At 31.9% G+C, this 21,479-nt stretch overlaps 1 protein-coding gene across 1 annotated transcript; it reads right to left on the reverse strand.

The window, feature by feature from the left end:
- Positions 1-1,452: 1,452 nt before the first annotated feature.
- LOC136275841 (uncharacterized) lies at positions 1,453-16,575 on the reverse strand. Its single transcript, XM_066085906.1, has 6 exons — positions 16,463-16,575; positions 13,272-13,370; positions 11,616-11,717; positions 11,075-11,153; positions 6,351-6,465; positions 1,453-1,577 (listed from the first exon to the last, which is right to left on the reverse strand). Exons 2-6 carry the CDS (start codon positions 13,349-13,351, stop codon positions 1,453-1,455), a joined length of 501 nt encoding a protein of 166 aa, XP_065941978.1. The 5' UTR covers positions 13,352-13,370; positions 16,463-16,575.
- Positions 16,576-21,479: the final 4,904 nt, after the last annotated feature.

The following is a 21,479-nucleotide window of genomic DNA, read 5'->3' on the forward strand; positions in this document are numbered from 1 at the left end:
TCTCGCCGGAAATGTAATTGTTCCTAAATTTACCTTGAAAGATTGAGAAGTTGGAGTAATAGGCATACTAGCCCCCCCCCCCCCCCCCCCCCCCCCCCCGACACGGATTAGGAATTTCATGATTTTGGGAATTAGGGTTTTTCCTCAATATTTCTGAGGATTAGTCTAGCCCCCCCCCCCCCACACTTTCAATTTGCTTCCGACGCCAGTGAATCATGATACAGTCATACATGCAGTAAAGTTTGAAATGCATGTAAATAATTAAACAATTATTATATAAGACTCAAACTCCAAGTGGGTTTTACTTGTTATTATCAACTGTAGAATTTTTAAAAAATATTTCCTGTGTACATGTGTTGGCGTGGTATTAAAATAGAAATGAATTAGCTCTAAACTTCAGGTTGTACGAATATTTGGTACGATTTGTAAAAATTTACAACGACTTTACCTTAATTTGTTTGCTTAATTAGTTACCGTTCCTCAAGGTTCATTCAAATGATAACTAAATGATTTAAGAAGGAGTCTAACAAAATAGGTATATTAATTTTTTTTACTAAATAATTATAATTTACTTATCAGTTTTACTAACTCAGGTACACACAAATTGAAAAAAAATTCCCGCCGGGCTCCAGTTATAAACTCGCGCTTCGTACTGTGTATATGTTATGTAACAGTCTTTTGTTCACTCCTGACAGAAAAAACCCTGCAATCCACACAGAATATACAGGAAAATCACAGAGGAGGTCACCTGGACAAAGAATGTATACACATGTATACACGTGCCCGAGTACCTAAGATTAATGATTTTATCATATGCATTAAACAAGATCAGACATCAGTTTTTCTTTTCAAATTCAATTAATTACTTAGTAAGGTTCTTAATCGCCTTATTTGCCACATTTGAAGATAGTTACATGTATACATATAGTTTCAGTCACGCTGAAACCTTACTATACATTTTAGTATGTACGGATTCATTATCATTAGGCTAGAATTAAACTTAAACCTGTTGAAAATAAATGATATCACTATTAAACTAAAATCAATTTTAGTAATAGTTTCAGCAATGCGTAAACCATTTGGAATCTTAACTTAAAGTTTCAGCATACTGAAACCTAGCGGAAATGTTCTGAAACTGATTGATATTTCCATAATAATTTACACAACTTTTCACATGATTCAAATTTAGTTTCCGCATTGCGGAAACCATCAGGAATCTTAACTTAAAGTTTCAGCATACTGAAACCTAGCGGAAATGTTCTGAAACTAATTGATATTTCCATAATGATTTACACAACTATTCACACGATTCAAATTTAGTTTCCGCATTGCGGAAACCATCAGGAATCTTAGACTAAAGTTTCTGCTGACTGAAACCTAACGGATACTTGCTGAATCGATATAATGGTTTCCGCATTGCGGAAACTATACATGAAACTTCAACTTCAAGTTTCAGCAAGGTTTCCATATAGTTTCAGTTTTGCTGAAACTCGATTTTTCATCCAGTGTTGGTTGTATGGTGTTTCCTCCCATCGTTGCATCGCGGTTTCTCCTCAAACCATTATATCGGAGAAAAGCTGAATAAAAATGTAGTTAATCATTATTTAACAACAGATCTATCATTTTTATTTGTTTTGCATTCCTCATTATTTTACAAATGGTTTTATAACCTTTCTTCATGCAAAGCGATGTGTAAAAGATTTGTATTTTTTGGGTGTTGTGGTAGGGAGAAATATGAAAAAAAAGGTCAATTTTAATTTTGACAGCAAAATGAGATAGGAAAATGAGGTACATGTAGCTACATTCCAACAAAAATAGAGACTTTTAAATAAAACGCTGTAATAATCTGAAAAATAAACCACACAACGTCCACAGCTATACTTTGTTCGTCAAATCAACGTTGCAAATATTTTACTAAGTACAAGCGCCTGGGCGAGTTGAAATTTAATATGAAATAATTAAACAAAAGTGAACTGTTAAAAAATATTGGCACTATGTTACGTTAAAGTAGAAGAACATTAAAACAATTAAATGAAGTTGTTTTTGATTAAATGGTATTTGAAATAGCAAACAAATGATACAACCCACACTTAGTAAAGATGATTTTGGGTTTGATGTTTATCAATGATACTTTTCAATGATACTGTATCGTTTTTATAAGGTTATCTTTTAAAAACCCGAAAAATAGTATGATACACTAAAAATTAAAATTGAAAGATGATGCATTTAAAACAAGCAATCTGAGAGCATTGCATAAGCAATACACGTCCCCTACCGGTTTGTGGAAATTGTGAAAACAATGCACTATTATGCAGAATATCGAACCTGAACATTAAAAAAATGGAATATAAAACATTAATTTTCTCGAAAATATGTCAACCAGAGGCTACAATAGTGTAAACTTGATCTGTAGTTTGACATTTGTAAGCTGTTCAACAAATTTTATATCATTCCTCAAACGCATAAAGAAAAAAAAGTGTGGAAAACTGAAGTTGGACAGACAAACGGACGGACAGACGGACGCAGAGGAAAGCTAAAGTCCCCTCCGGTAAAAGCCGGTAGGGTACTAATAAAGGTAAAATACCAATTTAGTTTTTAACTCATTAAAAAGGTATAACATATAAACGCGTTAACCAACTGCGCAACACTGTTAAGGCATTAATACTACTGACTCAAAGTATATGATAATGAAGCATATATAATTTTAAACTTCACCTACACAATACAAATACAAAACACGTGCCCTTACCTCTTCTTTTAGAATTAAAAGTATACACGGCCTGTTTATTTCCCCGGTAACTGATTGTTGCACTCTTTGGTGCCCCATATTCTTTTTGTCAAGAATTTCCAAAAAAAAAAAATAATAATCAGGTATTAGTTATAGGTTTATAATTTGTATAGAATTTGATATCTATGTTAATTTTTGTATATGAACAGTTGCATGCATGACGAAAAATAAGAAAGCTATACTAGCGAAAAAAAGAAACTGTGCATTATAAAATTTAGTATAATTTTTCTATATCTATTGTTTGTATTTACAAAATTTTAAGCAATCGATAATGGTAATGTTTTTGACAATATCGGATGGTTACCGTCCCGGTGCACGGACTTTTCCATGGTTAGTGAGCACATGTTGTTTATTGAAGAATTTGTACGCACGAGTTTTACGGGCCAACACTATTTTGAAAAAGAATTGTAAAGGATTTGGTTAAACTTTTTTTGATAAGGAAATCACTTTAGTTTCAACAACATTTACCCCTATGTCATGCCACGACTCAACGAAAACCAACGTAATCGCGCTGTTGGGCTGCTGCAAGCTGTAATGGCACACAATACAGTAACAAGACAGTTTGGAGTTCATCGGAACACCATCCAGTCATTATGGAGACGTTTTCAACAATCTGGCAACACTCAGGATCGACCGCGCTCTGGGCGACCTCGTGCTACGTCATGTCAGTAGGACAACCACATTAGACTTGTGCATCTGAGAAATCGTTTCTAGACAGCAAGTTTGACTACCCGTAGCATTCCAGGGCTTCGACCAATTAGTCCAAGAACTGTGCGTAATCGTCTGCGCGAGCACAACATCAGACCAAGACGTCCAGCGGTGCGCCCAGTACTGCTTTAACGTCATTGTGTCGCCAGACTAGCGTGGTGCACACGACATCTGCGATTCAGAATACAGGACTGGGCCAATATTTTGTTCCCTGATGAATCCAGATTTCATTTTGATAGCAGTGACGGCCGTTGAAGGGTGTATCGTCGCGTTGGGGAGCGTTCCCAGGAAGCTTGTGTTGTGCAACGTCGACAATTTGGTGGAGGTAGCGTTAAGGTGTGGGATGGAATATCAGCACGTGGAAGGACCCCTTTACTAATTGTCAATGGAAATCTCACCGGTGTACTTTATCGAGATGAAATTATTCAGCGTCATGTGATACCCTTCATACAGAGATATCAAAATCACATCACTCTGCAGCAAGACAACGCAAGGCCACACGTTGCACGTGTAGTCAAGAACTTGTTTGTTCAATAGAATGTCGATGTTTTTCCTTGGCCAGCTGTTTACCCCGATTTGTAGCTGAGAGAGCACGTCTGGGATGAAATGGAAAGATGTTTACGCCGTTTACCAAATTAGCCAGTGACATTGGCTGATTTAGGCCAGCCTTTAACCAACATCTGGAACAACATCCCTCAAGCATTTCTGAACACTTTAGTGGCATCAATGAGGCGTCGCTGTCAAGCATGCGCGAACGCAAAATGGTGGTCACACCCGTTAATAATTTTGTTAATTCAATTTCAAATAACAGTGACTTTCGAGTATGCTGAAATTGACGTTATTCGACGTTTACATTAATGTGTTATGAGATGTTGTTACGAATACGTGTGTAAACAGTATTTAAAAAAATATAATTTGTTAATTGTAGTTTTTAAATCTTTTTTTCATATATTAAGTAATGCACCGTTTCTTTTTCCGCTAGTATATTTTGCTGTAGGGGTCTCAGCTGTGTGGACGTACATCTAGCCTCGCCGTGTTACTCGGTCGCGATTAAAAAATCAAGTTTAAAGCACGTTTTTTTTTTTTTGGAAGCCAGGAGAACACATATATCAAATAAACTTGTCAAAATATAATTTTATAAACAGAATATGCATAAAATCCAAAGACCACGAAAGGAATACTACATGTCGGCTTCGAATTTCAGGTATGCAATCGGTGTAATGAAATCGAAAGGTTTATATAACAGGTATCTGTGTGACGGTGCCTATTTACGAGCGGTGTTCAGCTTTAATAATACAACACCGCTAATTGATATAAATATCATTACGCGTTTCTATTGCAACGCCTAATGCTTAAACGTATTGCATTTAAAGTTAACTTCGTCAAACGGCTGATGATATATGGCCGCTCAATAATTAAAAATTATCATTTGGCGACACAAATACAGGGCAGCCCTAACGACTAACAAGCATATATCTACATTATCAACCGCTAATGATATAATTTGTTTATCATTAAGCATCACAGACGTACCCTTTACTGATTACTGTAACACTTATAAGAAAAAACACCTTTTCATTTCCCTAAATTAGATGATTTTAATAATACATGCATTAGTTACATAATTATGTAATTATTGATACTTTACTTCTTACTACCTAATCAATATAATGTACAATCATTCAATACATACCCTTCAAACATGCAGTCAATAGATGATAGATAGCTAGATAGCTAGATAGATAGATAGATATATAGATAGATAGATAGATAGATAAAAAAGAAAAGAAAAAAGCAAACAAACAAAATCATTCTCACGTTTATTTTGTTGACATAGCCCCTACAAAAATCTAATTTTATTTTAAGGGTGTTGTTTACTCAGGGTTTGAGTTCACGAACAAGGATTATGATCAATTTCAATTTAATGAGTAAAATTGTTTCTAAACACAAATGGTATTTATGAAATTAATTATTGACAACACGTATGATATTTTTACTATATTATGGAATTAGGCTCAAACAAAAATAGACTTTTAGCCAAACAGAGGAAATTTGGACTAAATTTTGCAGGTTAAGTCCTCTAATATTTTTTGGTAGTACTCTAATAGTGAAATTGTAAATTTTATATTTAAGTATATATAACTTTGCAGATTTTCTGTTGGTTTTATATCACTTATTCATTGAAAAAATCTTAAGGCACGACTTTCACAAATATTGAAAACCATAAAAACGATAAAAGACACCATATCTCAAAATGTTGGTGATTGAACTCATATAAATTTTATGCCATCAGAATAAGATCAATATAATATTTCAATTCTATAAATGTTTTTGTATTATCGTCATTAAATTTTGTATAAAATTTGATCAATAATAGGCAGGGATTTGAAAACTGATGGAGGAAATTCAAACTGGAAATTTTTTTAAATTTTCATGCATTGTATTTACTTAGTGCTACTACCTTTCATAAACTATATTTTATTTTTAAAGTGTTTTATTATTTGTAATATTTTAACAATTAAGAAAATCTCAGTGGTAGTGAATAATTTTAAGCGATTTTTCTTGATTTTTCAAAAAATATTCAATGGCCATTAACTCAAAAAGTACCTCATTGACCTACTTTTTTGAAAATGGAAATAATTATACAAGCACGTTTTTCATACTAATATGTAATAAAACAATACTTCTGTTTTAATATGCATATGTTTGGCCCTTACCAATTATTGTAATTGTGTTTGTGCCAAAAAAATATTTGTAATTTAAAATTTTTCATTTGTCATTTACAGTATATGAAATGACATTCGTGATTGATTACTTCGTTTGGTTTCATTTTAACTCATATGTACTGTTTTACCTGCAATCACAATAGAATATTCTGTTTTCGTGATATCACTCTCTAATAATCTCAACTTCTCTTTAATACTATCCAAACCAATATCCCTCCTGAATTCTTCATCGCATTTAAAATCCTGCATTGATAAAAAAAAGTATTTCAGATCATTTTGGTCTGCTAATGTATTTTTAGATATGTAATAATTTAACGGTTTGATCATTACTTGAGCAAGGTATGAGATTGTCTATATTTTGAAAGTAAAATGTACTTTTTACCATTTATCAGCTAATACCTTTTGTAGAATAATACAAGGTATTTTCTCATAATATTTTTTTTGTGCAGTTTTGATCCATTTCGTTTAAAAAATGCTGACATTGCAGGAATGTTTATGTAAATCTTGTGATTTTAATAGCCTTAATTGAATTTGTATTCTTAATGCTTTATAAAATTTCAAAAGTAATTTGTAGAGTTACATGCGAAATAAAGAAATAAGTGTTCCTTTTCATGGTAAAAAAGATTGTATGATATCTTTGTATACATTAATTAATATTCTTATAACGTTTTACAGTCGTTAAAACAATGACGTAATTACATTACCTAGTGATAACGACAACAGTAATACTATGACGTCATAATGCTTATTTAAGGAAACAATCATAGAATAAAGTTATATTAAAGCATTGATTCATTATTTTTTGAAAGATATAGTCTTATAACTGCAGCGGTGTGTGCATACAAATTGAGTAAGCGCGTTACTCAATTTGTATGCACACACCGCTGCAGTTATGAGACTATATCTTTCAGAAAATAATGATTTAATATTACTTATTAGGTTAGTTACTGACTCACTACGGAAATATATTGGGTTGATCAATCTCATAGATGGCGAGGCGAAGCCGGGCCGTCTATAAGATTTATAAGTGTTTTGTTTTCCCGAGGACTATCGAGCGACATATTTATTCACAAATAGCGACGATCTACGCAAAGCCATGTACAAGATGCCTAACATCTCGTCCAATTCAACACATTTAAACTTTTCCGAATTTTCAATCTCACCTTTCAAATCTTTGCTTCACCCATGTTTAGTTACCATGTTTTGTGTCTATTCAATTTTAGATGTTTTCTCCCATCCTCTGCAGAGATTTGAGCAAATTTAATACCAATTTTGCGCCTGAATGAGTTAATCCGATAAATGAAATTGACGTCAGCGCTAATGAAGTAAGATGTGAACCCCCGTTGTTAAGTTGTATGGCGCGTTGGTTCAGATCCGAATTATTTAATTCATCTAATAAATTGAGTTTGAAATGAATCAGAGTTGGATGTAGAGGAGAACAAAAATAATTAAAAAAGAATACAATAATTAATAACAAAAAAGAAAGTAGTTATGTAAACTTATATCAGAAAGAGGCGCAGTTGACAGATTTGGTAAAACTACTATATGGGTACATGTACTAGCTGATATTAGGCTATGAGACTTTCATTTTAATTAAGTTAATTTGCTTCTTTAAGTCATTAGGTTTGAATGATTTGAGTCTGTGCATCCATATTTATTCTTGCTTTTCCTCTCCGCGCCTGTCCAATGAGGTTTAACCATTTTATTGCTTTATATATTCAGTATACAGGCTTGGTAATTATGTAAAAGAACAACACTGTAAAAAATGTCTAGCGTTCTTGATTCTATTAAGTTCAGGATTGTGAATCATGATATCACACAGTTTAAACAAAAACAAGAAGCTAATAGGCCTTAACGGTCATCTGAATATCATAGCTCATACACAAACTTGTCGAGGAGTCTCATATATGCATTAAAGTTTCATTCTGGAGTAGAAATAATATAATATTGTAATGACGACCACCTTCCTGCCTGAAATCTTCCAAAATGGACTATGAAACCTATTATTTTAGCGAAAAACTTAAAGATTCTAAAAGAGAGCATGAACTGATATTGAAAAGGGCTTCACTCTAATAGAAAATATTTTCTCCATATTTGTCAACTTTCAAGATATGTTTTATGTGTATATGTTTTCATAGTTAAACTAAAACATGGTGGCTAGAATACATGTTTTATGTAAAACAACTTCCCATCCCCCATTCCAAAGGGTAGATAGAAACTCTTCTTGTGGGCATTTACAAAAAGTTTCAAAAGCCTTCATGAGGTTCTCACTTCTCTTGTTCCAGCGTTTGAATATTCAACCTTCATTAACAATTAATTAACATCTGACATTTATACCAAAACTACTTATCAGTGATTTTTGTGAGCAAGTAATTACTTTAAAAACCTTCATGAGGTTCTCACTTCTCCTATTAAAGGATATTGAATATTCAACCTTCTTTAACAATTAATCACCATCTTGCATTTATACCAAAACAGCTTACATGTATCAGTGATTTTTTTTAGTCAGTTATTATTTTACTATTAACAAGTCTATTTGTTTTTTTAGAAAGTTCAAAAACTGTTTTAGTTTCAAACGATAAAAATACGTTGTATAACTTTTTTGATCATACGTCTTGAATACATTATATTCAATGATAAATTACTAAATTAAACAAGCATAGAAAGGTAACTCCATTAGAATATCAAGGGAAGTTAACGTTAACTTCATAGACTGTTGCCCCCCCCCCCTCCCCGGAACTCTTTCCAAATGGTTTCACAATATCTTAACTTTGATAGGCAGCTTCATTCTTTCTCTTTTTTAAATATGTAAATTTACTCATTTCTGTCAATGAAATTCCGGGGCAGAATAAAATAATAATACAATATAAAATATACCCCCCCCCCCCACATAATCCTTGCCTAACAAAAAGGTAACATAAAATATTATTAAAGATGACAGCTTAATGGTTGCCTTTTTTAACAATATATACATTAACACCAATTGCATCAGCAGAGGTAGAGAAGACAATTTTTTGTAACATTTGATGCACTAACACTATATGACTATAGCCCCGCCCTTTGGCCTTAACCCCAGTCCCAGGGGTAAGTAATTTCACAATTTTGGTAGAAGGCTTCATCGACATCATTACCATGCATTTAGTTTTGAACAAATATATATGGGAGTAGAAAAAAAAATTCTAAGATTTAACAAATTTTTACTATATGGCCATTTTGGCCTAATCCTAGAGCCTAAACCCCTGTCCCAAGGGTCATGAATTTCACAATTTTGATTTCTTGTATCATAGATATGTTTCACACAAAAAATGAAAACAATTAGTCTTGTAGTTTTTAAGAAGTTTAAAATGTATAACTGTCAACGCACTACGGACGCCGCATAACGATGGACGAAAACAGATACAATTTAGCAACAAGAGGCCCATGGGCCACATCGCTTACCTGAGGAACAATAGGTATGATAAAGTCAGCTTAATGGAGTCATAATACAAACTATCTGGACAATGTACAATAATACATGAAGATCCTGTATAAATAAAATCCATTTTCCCCCTGGATATTCTTATGTTTATAATCATCAGTCCCTTTTCTAACATGATGATTTTATAGTCATATCATATGTTGAGTATTGCAGTTCTCAAAAAGATCCTTAAAAACAGTTTGTATGTGGGATATAGACCTACATCAAACTTTGCACCTTCTTGTGAAGCAAAAGAATTGTCCTGGGGCCACAGTCTTAACAATTATAAAGAATCATCTGTCTGATTAGATTCTGAGAAGAATATTTTTAAAGATTTACTTTATATATTCCATTGTTATACTTTGACCCCCCCCCCATTGTGGCCCCACCCTACCCCTGGGGGTCATGATTTTTACAAATTTGTATCTACACTACCTTAGGATGCTTCCACACAAGTGTCAGCTTCCCTGGCTGATTAGTTTCTGAGAAGAAGAGTTTTAAAGATTTATTCTATATATTCCTATGTAAAACTTCAACCCCCCATTGTGGGTTATGATTTTTACAACATTGAATTTACACTACCTGAGAATGCTTCCACACAGGTTTTAGCTTTCCTGATTTTATGGTTCATGAGAAGAAGATTTTTAAAGATTTACCCTGTATATTACTATGTAAAAGTTCGACCCCCCATTGTGGCCCCACCCTACCCCTGGGGGTCATGATTTTCACAACTTTGAATATACACTACCAGAGGATTCTGTCACACAAGTTTCAGCTGTCCTGGCTGATTAGTTTCTGAGAAGAAGACTTTTAAAAATTTACTCTATATATTCCTATGTTAAACTTCGACCCCCATTGTGGCCCCACCCTACCCCCGGGGCTCATGATTTTCACAACTTTGCATCTACGCAACCTGAGAATGCTTTCAAGCAAGTTTCAGCTTCCCTGGTCTTATGGTTCATTAGAAGAAGATTTTTGAAATTTCTCGAAAATGTTCATAAATTTCTAATTATCTCCCTTTGCAAAAAGGCGTGGCCCTTAATTTTCACAATTTTGAATTCCCTTAGGCTAAGGATGCGTTGTGCCCAGTTTGGTTGAAATTGGCCCAGTGGTTCTTGAGAAGATGTTGAAAATGTTAAAAGTTTACAGACAGACGGAGAGACGGACAGACAGACGGACGGACAGACGTACGACAGACAAAATGTAATCAGAATGGCTTTCAGCTCGGTGAGCTAATACAAAAAAACCGCTCAGTTCTTTTCTTTATCACGAGCGCTTTCTGGATTTGAATATCCGAGTTAAGGTGAACATTTAAAAATATCTTTGGCAAGAAAGAGAAAGTAAAACCTTGTATGCACTGATAGAATATAATTGAATTGTAGAGTAAATAATTACTATAAAATTGTCACTGCTTTGCAAATCATCCGCAGGGTCATCCTTTTGTCGAGACTGGTAGTCAGCTTTGGCATCTTCACTGAAAAAAAAAATTGATGAAGTGCATTGATTTAATTGATATATATTTTTTAAAAACTCATAAACATAATTACATTACTCTCTATATTTTAAGTCTAACTCCTATATAGGGACTACGCAAAATGTAGCTTGATATTTATTAAGCTTTAGTAAATTATATATTAAGTACATTTACACATTTATTTTTGTGTAATGAGAATATTTGTACATTACATAGTTGAATCTAAATAAAGGAATTAATTATTTCTGTTTCAATGTTATCTTCACTGAAAACGTACATGTTTAGAATGTACATTAAAAAATTGTCTTGTTCCCTATCTATTTTTTTTCCTTGCTTCATCTAAACTTGATACTCTTTTGGAAAGTTTGCCTTGTTTATTTTTAAAATATTATCTGTTGCTCAAATCAGAGGCATAACCTCTAAATGTTTTTTTAATAATAATTTTTAGATAAATTATCTTACAAGTCATCGCTATCGATACTGCTATCATCCAAACTAGGATCAATCAGCAGAATCTGATGATTCGAGTTCGTTGACGTCAATGCGTCAGCGTTCTCCGTTATTCTGGAAAAAAAATAGAGATTAGGCCCATTGATAAAACTTTGACTAAAATTGTTGTATAAAATCAAATAGTTCTGCCTACTTTAAAACCGTATTTTTGTGAGGTAGACAATATTTACTTCACTAATTTTTCCGATATGAAACTCGGACATTTTTCTACTGAGCTATCATATCTCATATTAGATATCAAAGACAATCATTTTAAAATATCATGTTATAGCATTGCATAGATTGTAAAGATATGCATTAAAAAACTGCATATTCCTTTTTTTTAACCACAATATCGATAAAGATATTCATATTTAAACACATTATATAACCTATTTTTTGTTAACCTATGTTCTGATTTTAAAATTCATTAAAAAAAAGAAACCATAAAGTTTATTCTCAAAGGTCGTTTTGTTGCCCAAGATGAAATCAATTCAAATATGATTTTATGTTGCTAAGTATATTACACGATAGAGGTCTTTTTAAAAAAAAAAAAAAAACAACGATTTCCTACGTCACTTGGTATGGATATTACCCGAAAATATAGGGTATATCTTAAACTCAGAGATTTATTGAAGCTTGTGCTGCAACCAAATATATGTATTGACAATCTTTAATACCGCAGAAAAAGTTTTACTCATCATCAAAGTAACATACTTGGTGGTTAAGACAAAAAAATGGCAATAAACTTGTATTTAATGAGAATAGCCGTAATACAAACTTTAGCACAAACTTGCAATATCAATTAACGTTGAATTATGGATGATTTAGAGGATAGAAAATAAAACTACATCTTACAATACCACAGTTTATATTGTAAAAAATGTAAACGGTTGAAAGTACCAATGTTCTTAACTCTCTTACAGCGTGTTTTTTTTATGAATTGAATCTGACAGAAAACTACGAAATCCCAGCAAAGAGCTTCATCTATTATAATTAAATAAAGTTGCAATAAATGTTTATATCTTATTATTTATTGTAAACAGCAAAAGGATCTTATAGAGAGTGATCCTTTGAAAAGTTTGAAACTTGAATAGTGCAGTAAGGTTGCTTCACATTTGTGTGTTTTTTTTTATCAATACGGCTATTTAATGAAATTCTAATGACTTACAATAACTTTATAGCACAACACACAGCGGAACTTTTCGTACAAATGGGTTATCAAGTAAGTTCTATTGCTATAAGTCTCAAATTCCTGTTTCACAAATTCTTAAGAAGCTTGTGCTATTAAATTGAAACTGCTTTAACTCCAACGAAATGGTAGATGTCCATGTATCTTTTTATATTCCGAGATATAAAAAAAATAGATATGCTTTAAACTTTAAGAGTATTCAGGAGCACGTGACAATATGAATACAAACGGTTCAAGAATGCAAAAAGGGCCATTATGAATGACTGGCGCAGAAACCCAATGTGAAAAAAATGTATGCTTCAATCAATTCAATACTAACAAGCTATTCAGAAACATTGCGTTTCAGTGACGAAATCTGCCCGAAACGTTTCAACAAGAATTCCAAGCAAAAATACGATTTCTCATCAAATGAATGTTGTAGAGATAAATTATCTTACAAGACTTCGCTATCGCTACTGCTATCATCCAGACTAGGATCGATCAGCAGAAGCTGATGACCTTTCTTCGGTGTTGTCATTGAATCAACGTTCTCTGTTCTGAAATATGAGTAGAAAGTTCAATAGTAAAACTATGATAAACATTAAATAGGTCTTCTATCTTAATTCCATTTCGAACACAATATTTGCATCACTGATTGTTTTCTTATACAAAAAGAGACGTACACTCTTAACAAGCTATTAGCGAAAAAGCAAAAGTATATGTTTGTTTTTAAAAATGTAACACCTTTTAAACTAAGTGATACATCTATATACATAAACTCTGGGATTTTAATCCATTACATCCATAAATGATAAATTTTCTACGGAAATTTTGCAATTTACCGATACGTATAGGCACAGTAATTTTTATCATTGATTTCTTATATAAAAAATATTCTCATTAAAAACACAATAATTTTTTTAGGTTAAATGTGTCATACCTTAGCATTGCATACTCTTAATATGTGTACAATTTCAATGCATATGCCTGTACATTTTGCTAAAAGAACAATTTAATAATTTTCATATTGCTACACATGTTATATACCTTGTTTTTTATTTGATGATTCTACAGATATTCATAGTCATAAATGTAAAACCGTAATTCTAAATCTACAAGATGCTGTCGATTACTTGAAATATCAATCTATTATTTTTTAAGAACCTCCTATTTAAAGGTACATTTTTTTAAGAATCATTTCTGTGCTGTGTGCTGAAAATGCTATATGCTTTGAAAATTTCGTCTCTGGTGGTAGAAAGACCATTTCATCATTTGAAATACCAATCAAATGCACAAACTATTGATCGGTAAAACTAATTTACTGTCTCTTTTTATACACATACTTAACAAAACCATCGCTTTCAATAGTTCATAAAATGTAATATAAGTTTTGAACAAGTAGCTTTAGATTACTAGGTAAAATATATATTCCAGCGTCTTACAAAATGTGTCGTATCGTGTATAAATATCTGCGCTGACATTTGTAACATCTTAAACAGTTACTTCTTGACATAGCGAATTCAGATTTGTTTTCATGTCTTAAATATTACATGTTTTAAAATTTTAGAAAATTTAATTCTAAGACTTTTTCTATTTTTTCAATTATGTGTACTACATGTATCTAAAAAGGCTTAAATAATTTATAAAATAACAAGTCAACAGCAGTGATTGAAAACATGGAACGGCTCAAATTCGCTCTCCAACACACACCCACACAAACACACACAGTCCTAAAATGCAAGATACAAATAAAAGACATGAAAACAATTTTGCTTTTTTTTTTTAATATGTGAGATGGAAAGAACGATCCCGCCAGTACATTTTGATATAAATTCTACAGAAATATCAATGGTATTTTTTACCTTTCGAAAAGAAATAATAAACAAATGGATTGTAGCATTTACGTGACGGCGACGCTTACATTTTGTATACCCTAGCCCATGAAAATAATGCAGAATTTGATTGGAAAGTGCAAGAATACAAACATACGAGATGTTTTGGAGCGGAATCCACTTTCAATGAATTGAGCATGCTGATATATGCATGTATCTTTAAAATATACAGGTTGATTTTAAATTTTTTCCCAGTCCAATCATTCTTGACAGAGTCACTATGTATGGCTCTTTAATTAAGAAAAAAAACAATTGGAAATTCACTTTCCCATCATTATCTCAAAAACCGTTGCACACATTTAACTCAAATTTAATTTACGAATTTGTCATAGAAATGTACAGGTTAATTTGAAATTAGGTTTTGGTCCGATAATAAATATAAATATAGTTGTGCCTCATATATATAGAATTGATATTTCATATAAGGTTATTTTATTAAGATCAAGTTTGAACTTGGACTCCATCAAATGATTTTTGAGAGTTATTCTTTTTGAACTTTAAAGAAAATAAGCAATTCTCTCAGGAATTTATAACTTATTCTGCAATCAAAGAAACGTAATACCCACACTGTAATTCGATGTTGAGAAATTATTTCTCCCAAACAAATTCACTTTCCCATCATTATCTCAAAAACCGTTGCACACATTTAACTCAAATTTAATTTACGAATTTGTCATAGAAATGTACAGGTTAATTTGAAATTAGGTTTTGGTCCGATAATAAATATAAATATAGTTGTGCCTCATATATATAGAATTGATATTTCATATAAGGTTATTTTATTAAGATCAAGTTTGAACTTGGACTCCATCAAATGATTTTTGAGAGTTATTCTTTTTGAACTTTAAAGAAAATAAGCAATTCTCTCAGGAATTTATAACTTATTCTGCAATCAAAGAAACGTAATACCCACACTGTAATTCGATGTTGAGAAATTATTTCTCCCAAACAGTAACAAAACTAAGTCTTAATTTGGCATTTGAAATGTTGGCCACCTGCGGAGCATTTGTGGCGTTATGACAAATACAGATTTTTATATAAGTTGTTTCTAAAAGGTATCCACCTAAACACAAAAAAAAGGTTTAGGAGCATACTAATATTGAATGGAAATAAATATAATAAATAAAAAAAGATAATTGGAATTGTTTTTTTCAATATTGTTAAAGATACGTTTATGCCATTTCCTATCCCCAAACTAAATGGCTGCGCGTATAATTCCAATTTTCAGATCTGTGAACAATTTCTCGTAGAAGCCTCCGTACAATTTAATTGCACAACGTTGAGAGACTTCATTGACTTTTGTCAATAAAGAAGCTGAGAACAATTCGTAAATAGCACTAGTCGTCTGCCATTGTTTTCTTTTATCGTCATAGGTATTTCAAGCCCCATTGTATAATTCAACCCTATTAATAAAAACTATGCAGTCTGTACGCTTGAGTAAAAAGCCTGGTCTGTAATTCTCTATCTGTTGAATCAGCATTTTGGAAGGAAGAAAACATTAGAAAAATAAGGGTTCACATGTATATAGCTATATTTAGATGTATATTTATGATTTTTTTTCTCTTTGGAAGAATATCTTCTATTCTTCAACGCATTTATAAATCAATCACATATAATTAAATGGTATTCAATTCTTGACGATACATTGAAATATCAAAAATATTGCACAATATCTATTATCATGAAAAATAGTTGTAGAAATTGCTATGTACTTTGCATCGAATAATATTTTGTAATGTGCTTCGTTTTAAATTTACCTCTGGCTCTCCTAAAACACTCCATGAAATAATACTTTCGGTTCTGCATCTGATTTTCCGGGTTGTTAATAATACGGAGACCCGTTTCGTACTCTCTTGCATTCAAATATGTCTACTGAAGAGCTTCGCAAAAAGGCGGTATATATGTGCCCGGACTCGCAGTCGCATTTGTATCGTGGAACATGTGATCGCAAGAGCACTGCACGTCCAATCGTACAACGCACGTTCATTCGTCCAATCATTTGATTACTCGTGTGACCCCATCGAATGATCTTCATACACTCGCATTCATTATACAACAGTCGCATATATTCGCATGATATATCAAACTATTTAATGCACATTCATCGCGCTACTGTCGCTTTAGATAGTGCGAACATCGTATGAATACTTTTTCGTATGCGATTATTTCGGCAACAGTTTATGATCCAAATTAAGTTTGGTACAGAACAACAAACTGTAGGTACAGAACGATATGTGTAAACTGTATTTTGATAACAATTTAAGTCTGCTTTTTACCTGAGATGTACCTGTATATCCCTAATTTGTTTACAGTGAAGAATAAGTGGGTGCTAATGCAAAAAAGCATTTTCATTTTACAGGAAATTCAAAAGTGAAAGTCAGGGGACTTTACTTTTGAATATTTAATGAGCATTAAATGTGACTATAAACATATTTTTATAGCTAAATAACGGTTTTAGAAAAAAAATGCGCTGCAATCATTTAATAGTCATTTAATTAATCATGAAGAGGAACTCAAAGTTACTCAATTATTCTCAGTGAATGCCATTATGTTGATGCGTACAAGTAACACATACTTTTCTGTTGTTCTGTGTTCTGAATTGAGTTATTACTTTCAGTCCGGAAAAAAAAAAAAAAAATCGGTACCGAAATGTCATGCATGGCCCAAATGGGACAATATTTTATTAAAATGTAGACATAAATTCACTTTAACAAAATTTAACTTTTAAAATAGTAAATCATTATTATCTTCACTGACATTATTTCTGTACTTCCATTTGTATCCAAACTAGTTTTCCGCAACTTTAACAATGTAGTGAAAAAAATTACGAAATAAGATTTTTAGGAACTTTTAAAAATATTAAATCAGATTTTTTCCATTCAGATTTGGTACCTTTACATTTTCTACTTGATGGGGAAAATATGTTTGTGAATGTAATTATTTCATTCTTCAGAGTATGATATTTTTTAGACTACGACTTACACCAATCAGGAAGTAAAACCACACATGCCGGTACAAAGTCAACCTACAATTTCTACGGATTGAATATTGTACAGGGTGTCTGACCCACCCTGCTTGGGTTTTTCAAACGTATAAAAACAAAAATATAAGATTACATACATTTTTTAATGAAAACCAATTACCAGTTTCTTCGTCAATTTTAAACATTTAAATATTACAACAGAAACTGTTTTAGCAATGATTGTGATAGTTAATCTATTTGATTTTCATCGTTTTGTCATAGGTAATATCTAGGTATTTGAACACGCAAGAATTAATGTGTTTTTTTTTTCTGGAGTTATGCATGTTTAATTTACTGAAAGTGGATTCCTGTTCAAAATAAATAAATGTTTGTCGTCTTGCTCTTTCCGCTCATATTCAGCATTATTCTGCCCAGTCTAATGGGACATTGGAATACAAAATGTAAGTGTCAGCGTCATGTAATTGCTGCAATCGATTTTTTTTATTATTTCTTTTCGTAAGACAAAAGATGCTATTTATATTTTTGTACTGGCGGGATCATTTTTTTTAAATTTCATATATAAAATAAAAGTTAAAGGTTTTGGTCATGCATTTTTTTTTACCTTGACTGTGTGTTTGTATCGTATTGATTTCAGTCTTCCCAGTCTTTAAATAGCTATTAATAGCAATCAGTTTTCTTAATAAAAAGAAAACAAAACAAACATTCATTGTAAATGCTTGCATACTTCTTCGTCAATAAAAAATACTTCAAAATATACTAGGCACTCTTTATTATTAATTTATGTAAATGTTATTAAAACATAATCCCTACAAATTCAGGTCTTGTCTAGGATATGGCGTCCTTTTCATTGATTTAACATTGTTTTGTTATCTGCCTTTGATGCACCCTGATAATTATTTTTTGCTGTTAATGACCATCGACTGATTTAAAACCACTCTTAAAAACAGTTTATGTAATGACTGTATCAAATACATTATTTTATCTTGATATGTTTAGATGTGTCGAACTTACCTATAGTTAAACCAAGATCACATGCGTCTGTTTTGTCTAGCGGGTGATTGATTTCTGATTCACAAATCGAGTGTTTAATTTGCCAAATACATAAATTTCTGGTGACAGAGTTGGGGTTGGGGAAGCCTCAAATCTAAAGCACTAAGAATTTTTTCAAAGTACATGTAGAGTCACCATTTTGCTATAAATTTGAAACTATTTTTTCGTTCAATTTTCATTATTTACATCAATCCAGTAAGGTATGACAAATATTGAACAGGATTATGAATGCCATTTGTCATAAATATAAACGAAACACAGATTTATGAGTTCTTTTCATGGAAACAATACCTGTGTCATATTTTTCGTCTACATTTAATTTTGTTAAATTATCTAGATAATGATTTTTATCTAGCAGGTATAATCTAAATGAATAAATATAAACAGTACCTGAAGTTTGCCACATTTCATCTCTTTTTACCTGGAATTTTCTATTCAGCATTCAGTATGTAAAGAAAATACATTTCGATAGTATAATACAGCACTCAAATAAAGCTGCTATGCTAAGCAAATTCCTGTTCTAATTTTAGCTTTTGAATAGGTTCGGTGATAAACTTCCGAGTTCGGCAAAAGGAGTAGGGATTTAAATATTGCAGGAGAGCTAGCGTAATGCATAGAATTACACGTAGCCTACAAACTGAAGAGTTAAAGTAAGTAATTTATACATTTAATGTTCAGGTCATATTCAAAGTAACAGGAACACCTTGTTTCATTGTACCTTTACCTACCAATGGATAAAACCCGAGATCATTTTCATAGTATCTTTACTACCTAATAAACTACATCGTTTTTTGTGAGTGGGCGAATTTCATAAACATAGTACGCCTTTATCTAATAAATGTTGTTACACTTCAGATTTGATTAAGCTATTTGTTTTAGTATTATTCAAGGAAAATGTTCAAATGTTAACAACAACAGACTTTAACAGAAAACAATAGAATTAGGAAAATGGACATAAAAATGAAATGCATCTTTCCGTAAAATAATGCAATGTCATTAATGAATTATACGTACTGGTTTCATGGCAACTGCTTTGCATTTATAGCGTACATAATCAATAACTTTTGTTTAAATCTATTTTCTCCCAGTGTTCAAACATGTAATGAGTTTTAGATATATGGAAACTGGTGAGGAATGGTCATTGCATGCCACATCAGCAGACTTCAAAAGGTTGTTGGAGTCATTAGGAATAATTGTTCCCGAGGACAAGAGACAACCCTCATTCGCTAAATGTCTGCTTACTGTTATACAATGCAGTGCAATCGTATATAAAATAAATATACTTGCAAAGTGTGAAGTTGTTTTACCTACCAATTTATCCAGTCAAGGAGGTCAGAGAAAGTCTGAACCAATTCATGTACAAGTAATTTGTAGACAAGGCACGCTCAAGGTAAATGGAAAGGTATGTAGAACAAAGAGGGCAATAATACACATTTTACTTTACATGTAAAATTTGCACAAATTACGACTTTAATTTTGTTATAGGATGCTGCAAACAAGGAGTCATTCTTTCATTCAACTTCTGGAAACTTGGTTAGAGTCATATGTATTTGCAGCAAATCAGTTTATGTAGTTGACACAAAATTGTCCGTTTTCATGAATTATGAATGTTACTTAAAAGAACAAACAAGTTATATACATCCTGCACTCAAAAATGCTAAATATGTTATAAACGTTTCGGAATATCGGCAAGTCAATTCGTTAGGTGGAGCTATCGAGTCAATCCCAGAAAAAGTTTCGATCATAAGTATTGAAACGATTATACAAGATGCCACCGACAAAATTCTATCAAGGGAATCAATAAGACATATGTGCTGTGATATTTTTCTATGGGATAAACATATCGCAATAGGAACAACTGAAGATGCCAGCTACAGTTGTCGCTCAATATTTACCGTGAGACGACTAAAGAAACATTTAGAGGAGCGAACATTACATGATATTGCCGCAACTTTAAGATCAGAGATTTGTAGGGGAAGTTTGAAACATTTTGAATGCAGTTTTCCAACAAATTTAGAGCAAAATTTTTCGGATTTAAAGTTTAAAATGTCTGATGAACTATTTGAAAAAAAATAATTTCTGTTGTTCTATTTATTGTTGTTGTTGGTTTTAATAATCCACTTCTTGGCATAATTGTCGCCCTTACTACCTTAGTTGGTACTTTTATAAGGTCCATTAATGTCAACTCTACAGATTGATGGAATTTATGAAACTATAGTAAAAAACAAAACCAATATTTTAAGCAACATTGAAGGTCAAGTTAAAAATATGTGTTGGCCAGCCCTGCAGGAGTTAAAAGAAGTATCAAATACAGTTACTGATTTCAAGAGTCGTTTAGGACAGACTGGCCAAAAACCATGTAAGTACAACTGTTTAACGATATATTGATTAGATGTATTGTTTAATTACAAATCATATAAAACAAATACAAAGAAAAATAAAGAATTGAAACAGATAAATAATATTAATGATATAATTAAGTAATATTTAATTTCAAAAGTATACTAAATAGTAATCTTTTTTTAATAGTAGATCATGGATAGCAACAGAGAGAAGTATTCAACAATAAATTTCAAAAGTATCCGTCTTTACTGCCGTATCTCGATGATACAAGAAAATACGTCCATGTTGTTTAAGTCCGTTTAACAGGCAATGACAAAAACGATAATGATTTTTTTTTTACGTAAACATTATCCAGCAGCTTCTTTTGAGTTTCTTGATGATGACACAGAATACAAGAA

Source organism: Magallana gigas, chromosome 1 (genome assembly GCF_963853765.1).
Source record: "Magallana gigas chromosome 1, xbMagGiga1.1, whole genome shotgun sequence".
NCBI classification, from domain to species: Eukaryota; Metazoa; Mollusca; class Bivalvia; order Ostreida; family Ostreidae; genus Magallana; species Magallana gigas.

Coding starts and splice junctions, on each gene's coding strand:
- LOC136275841 (XM_066085906.1), bottom strand. CDS start 13,351: ATGACAACACCGAAGAAAGGTCATCAGCTTCTGCTGATCGATCCTAGT. Junction 6,466..11,074: donor AAAGCAGTGACAATTTTATA/GTAATTATTTAC, acceptor TTATCAATGCAG/GATTTTAAATGCGATGAAGA. Junction 1,578..6,350: donor ATATTCTATTGTGATTGCAG/GTAAAACAGTAC, acceptor ATTTTTATTCAG/CTTTTCTCCGATATAATGGT.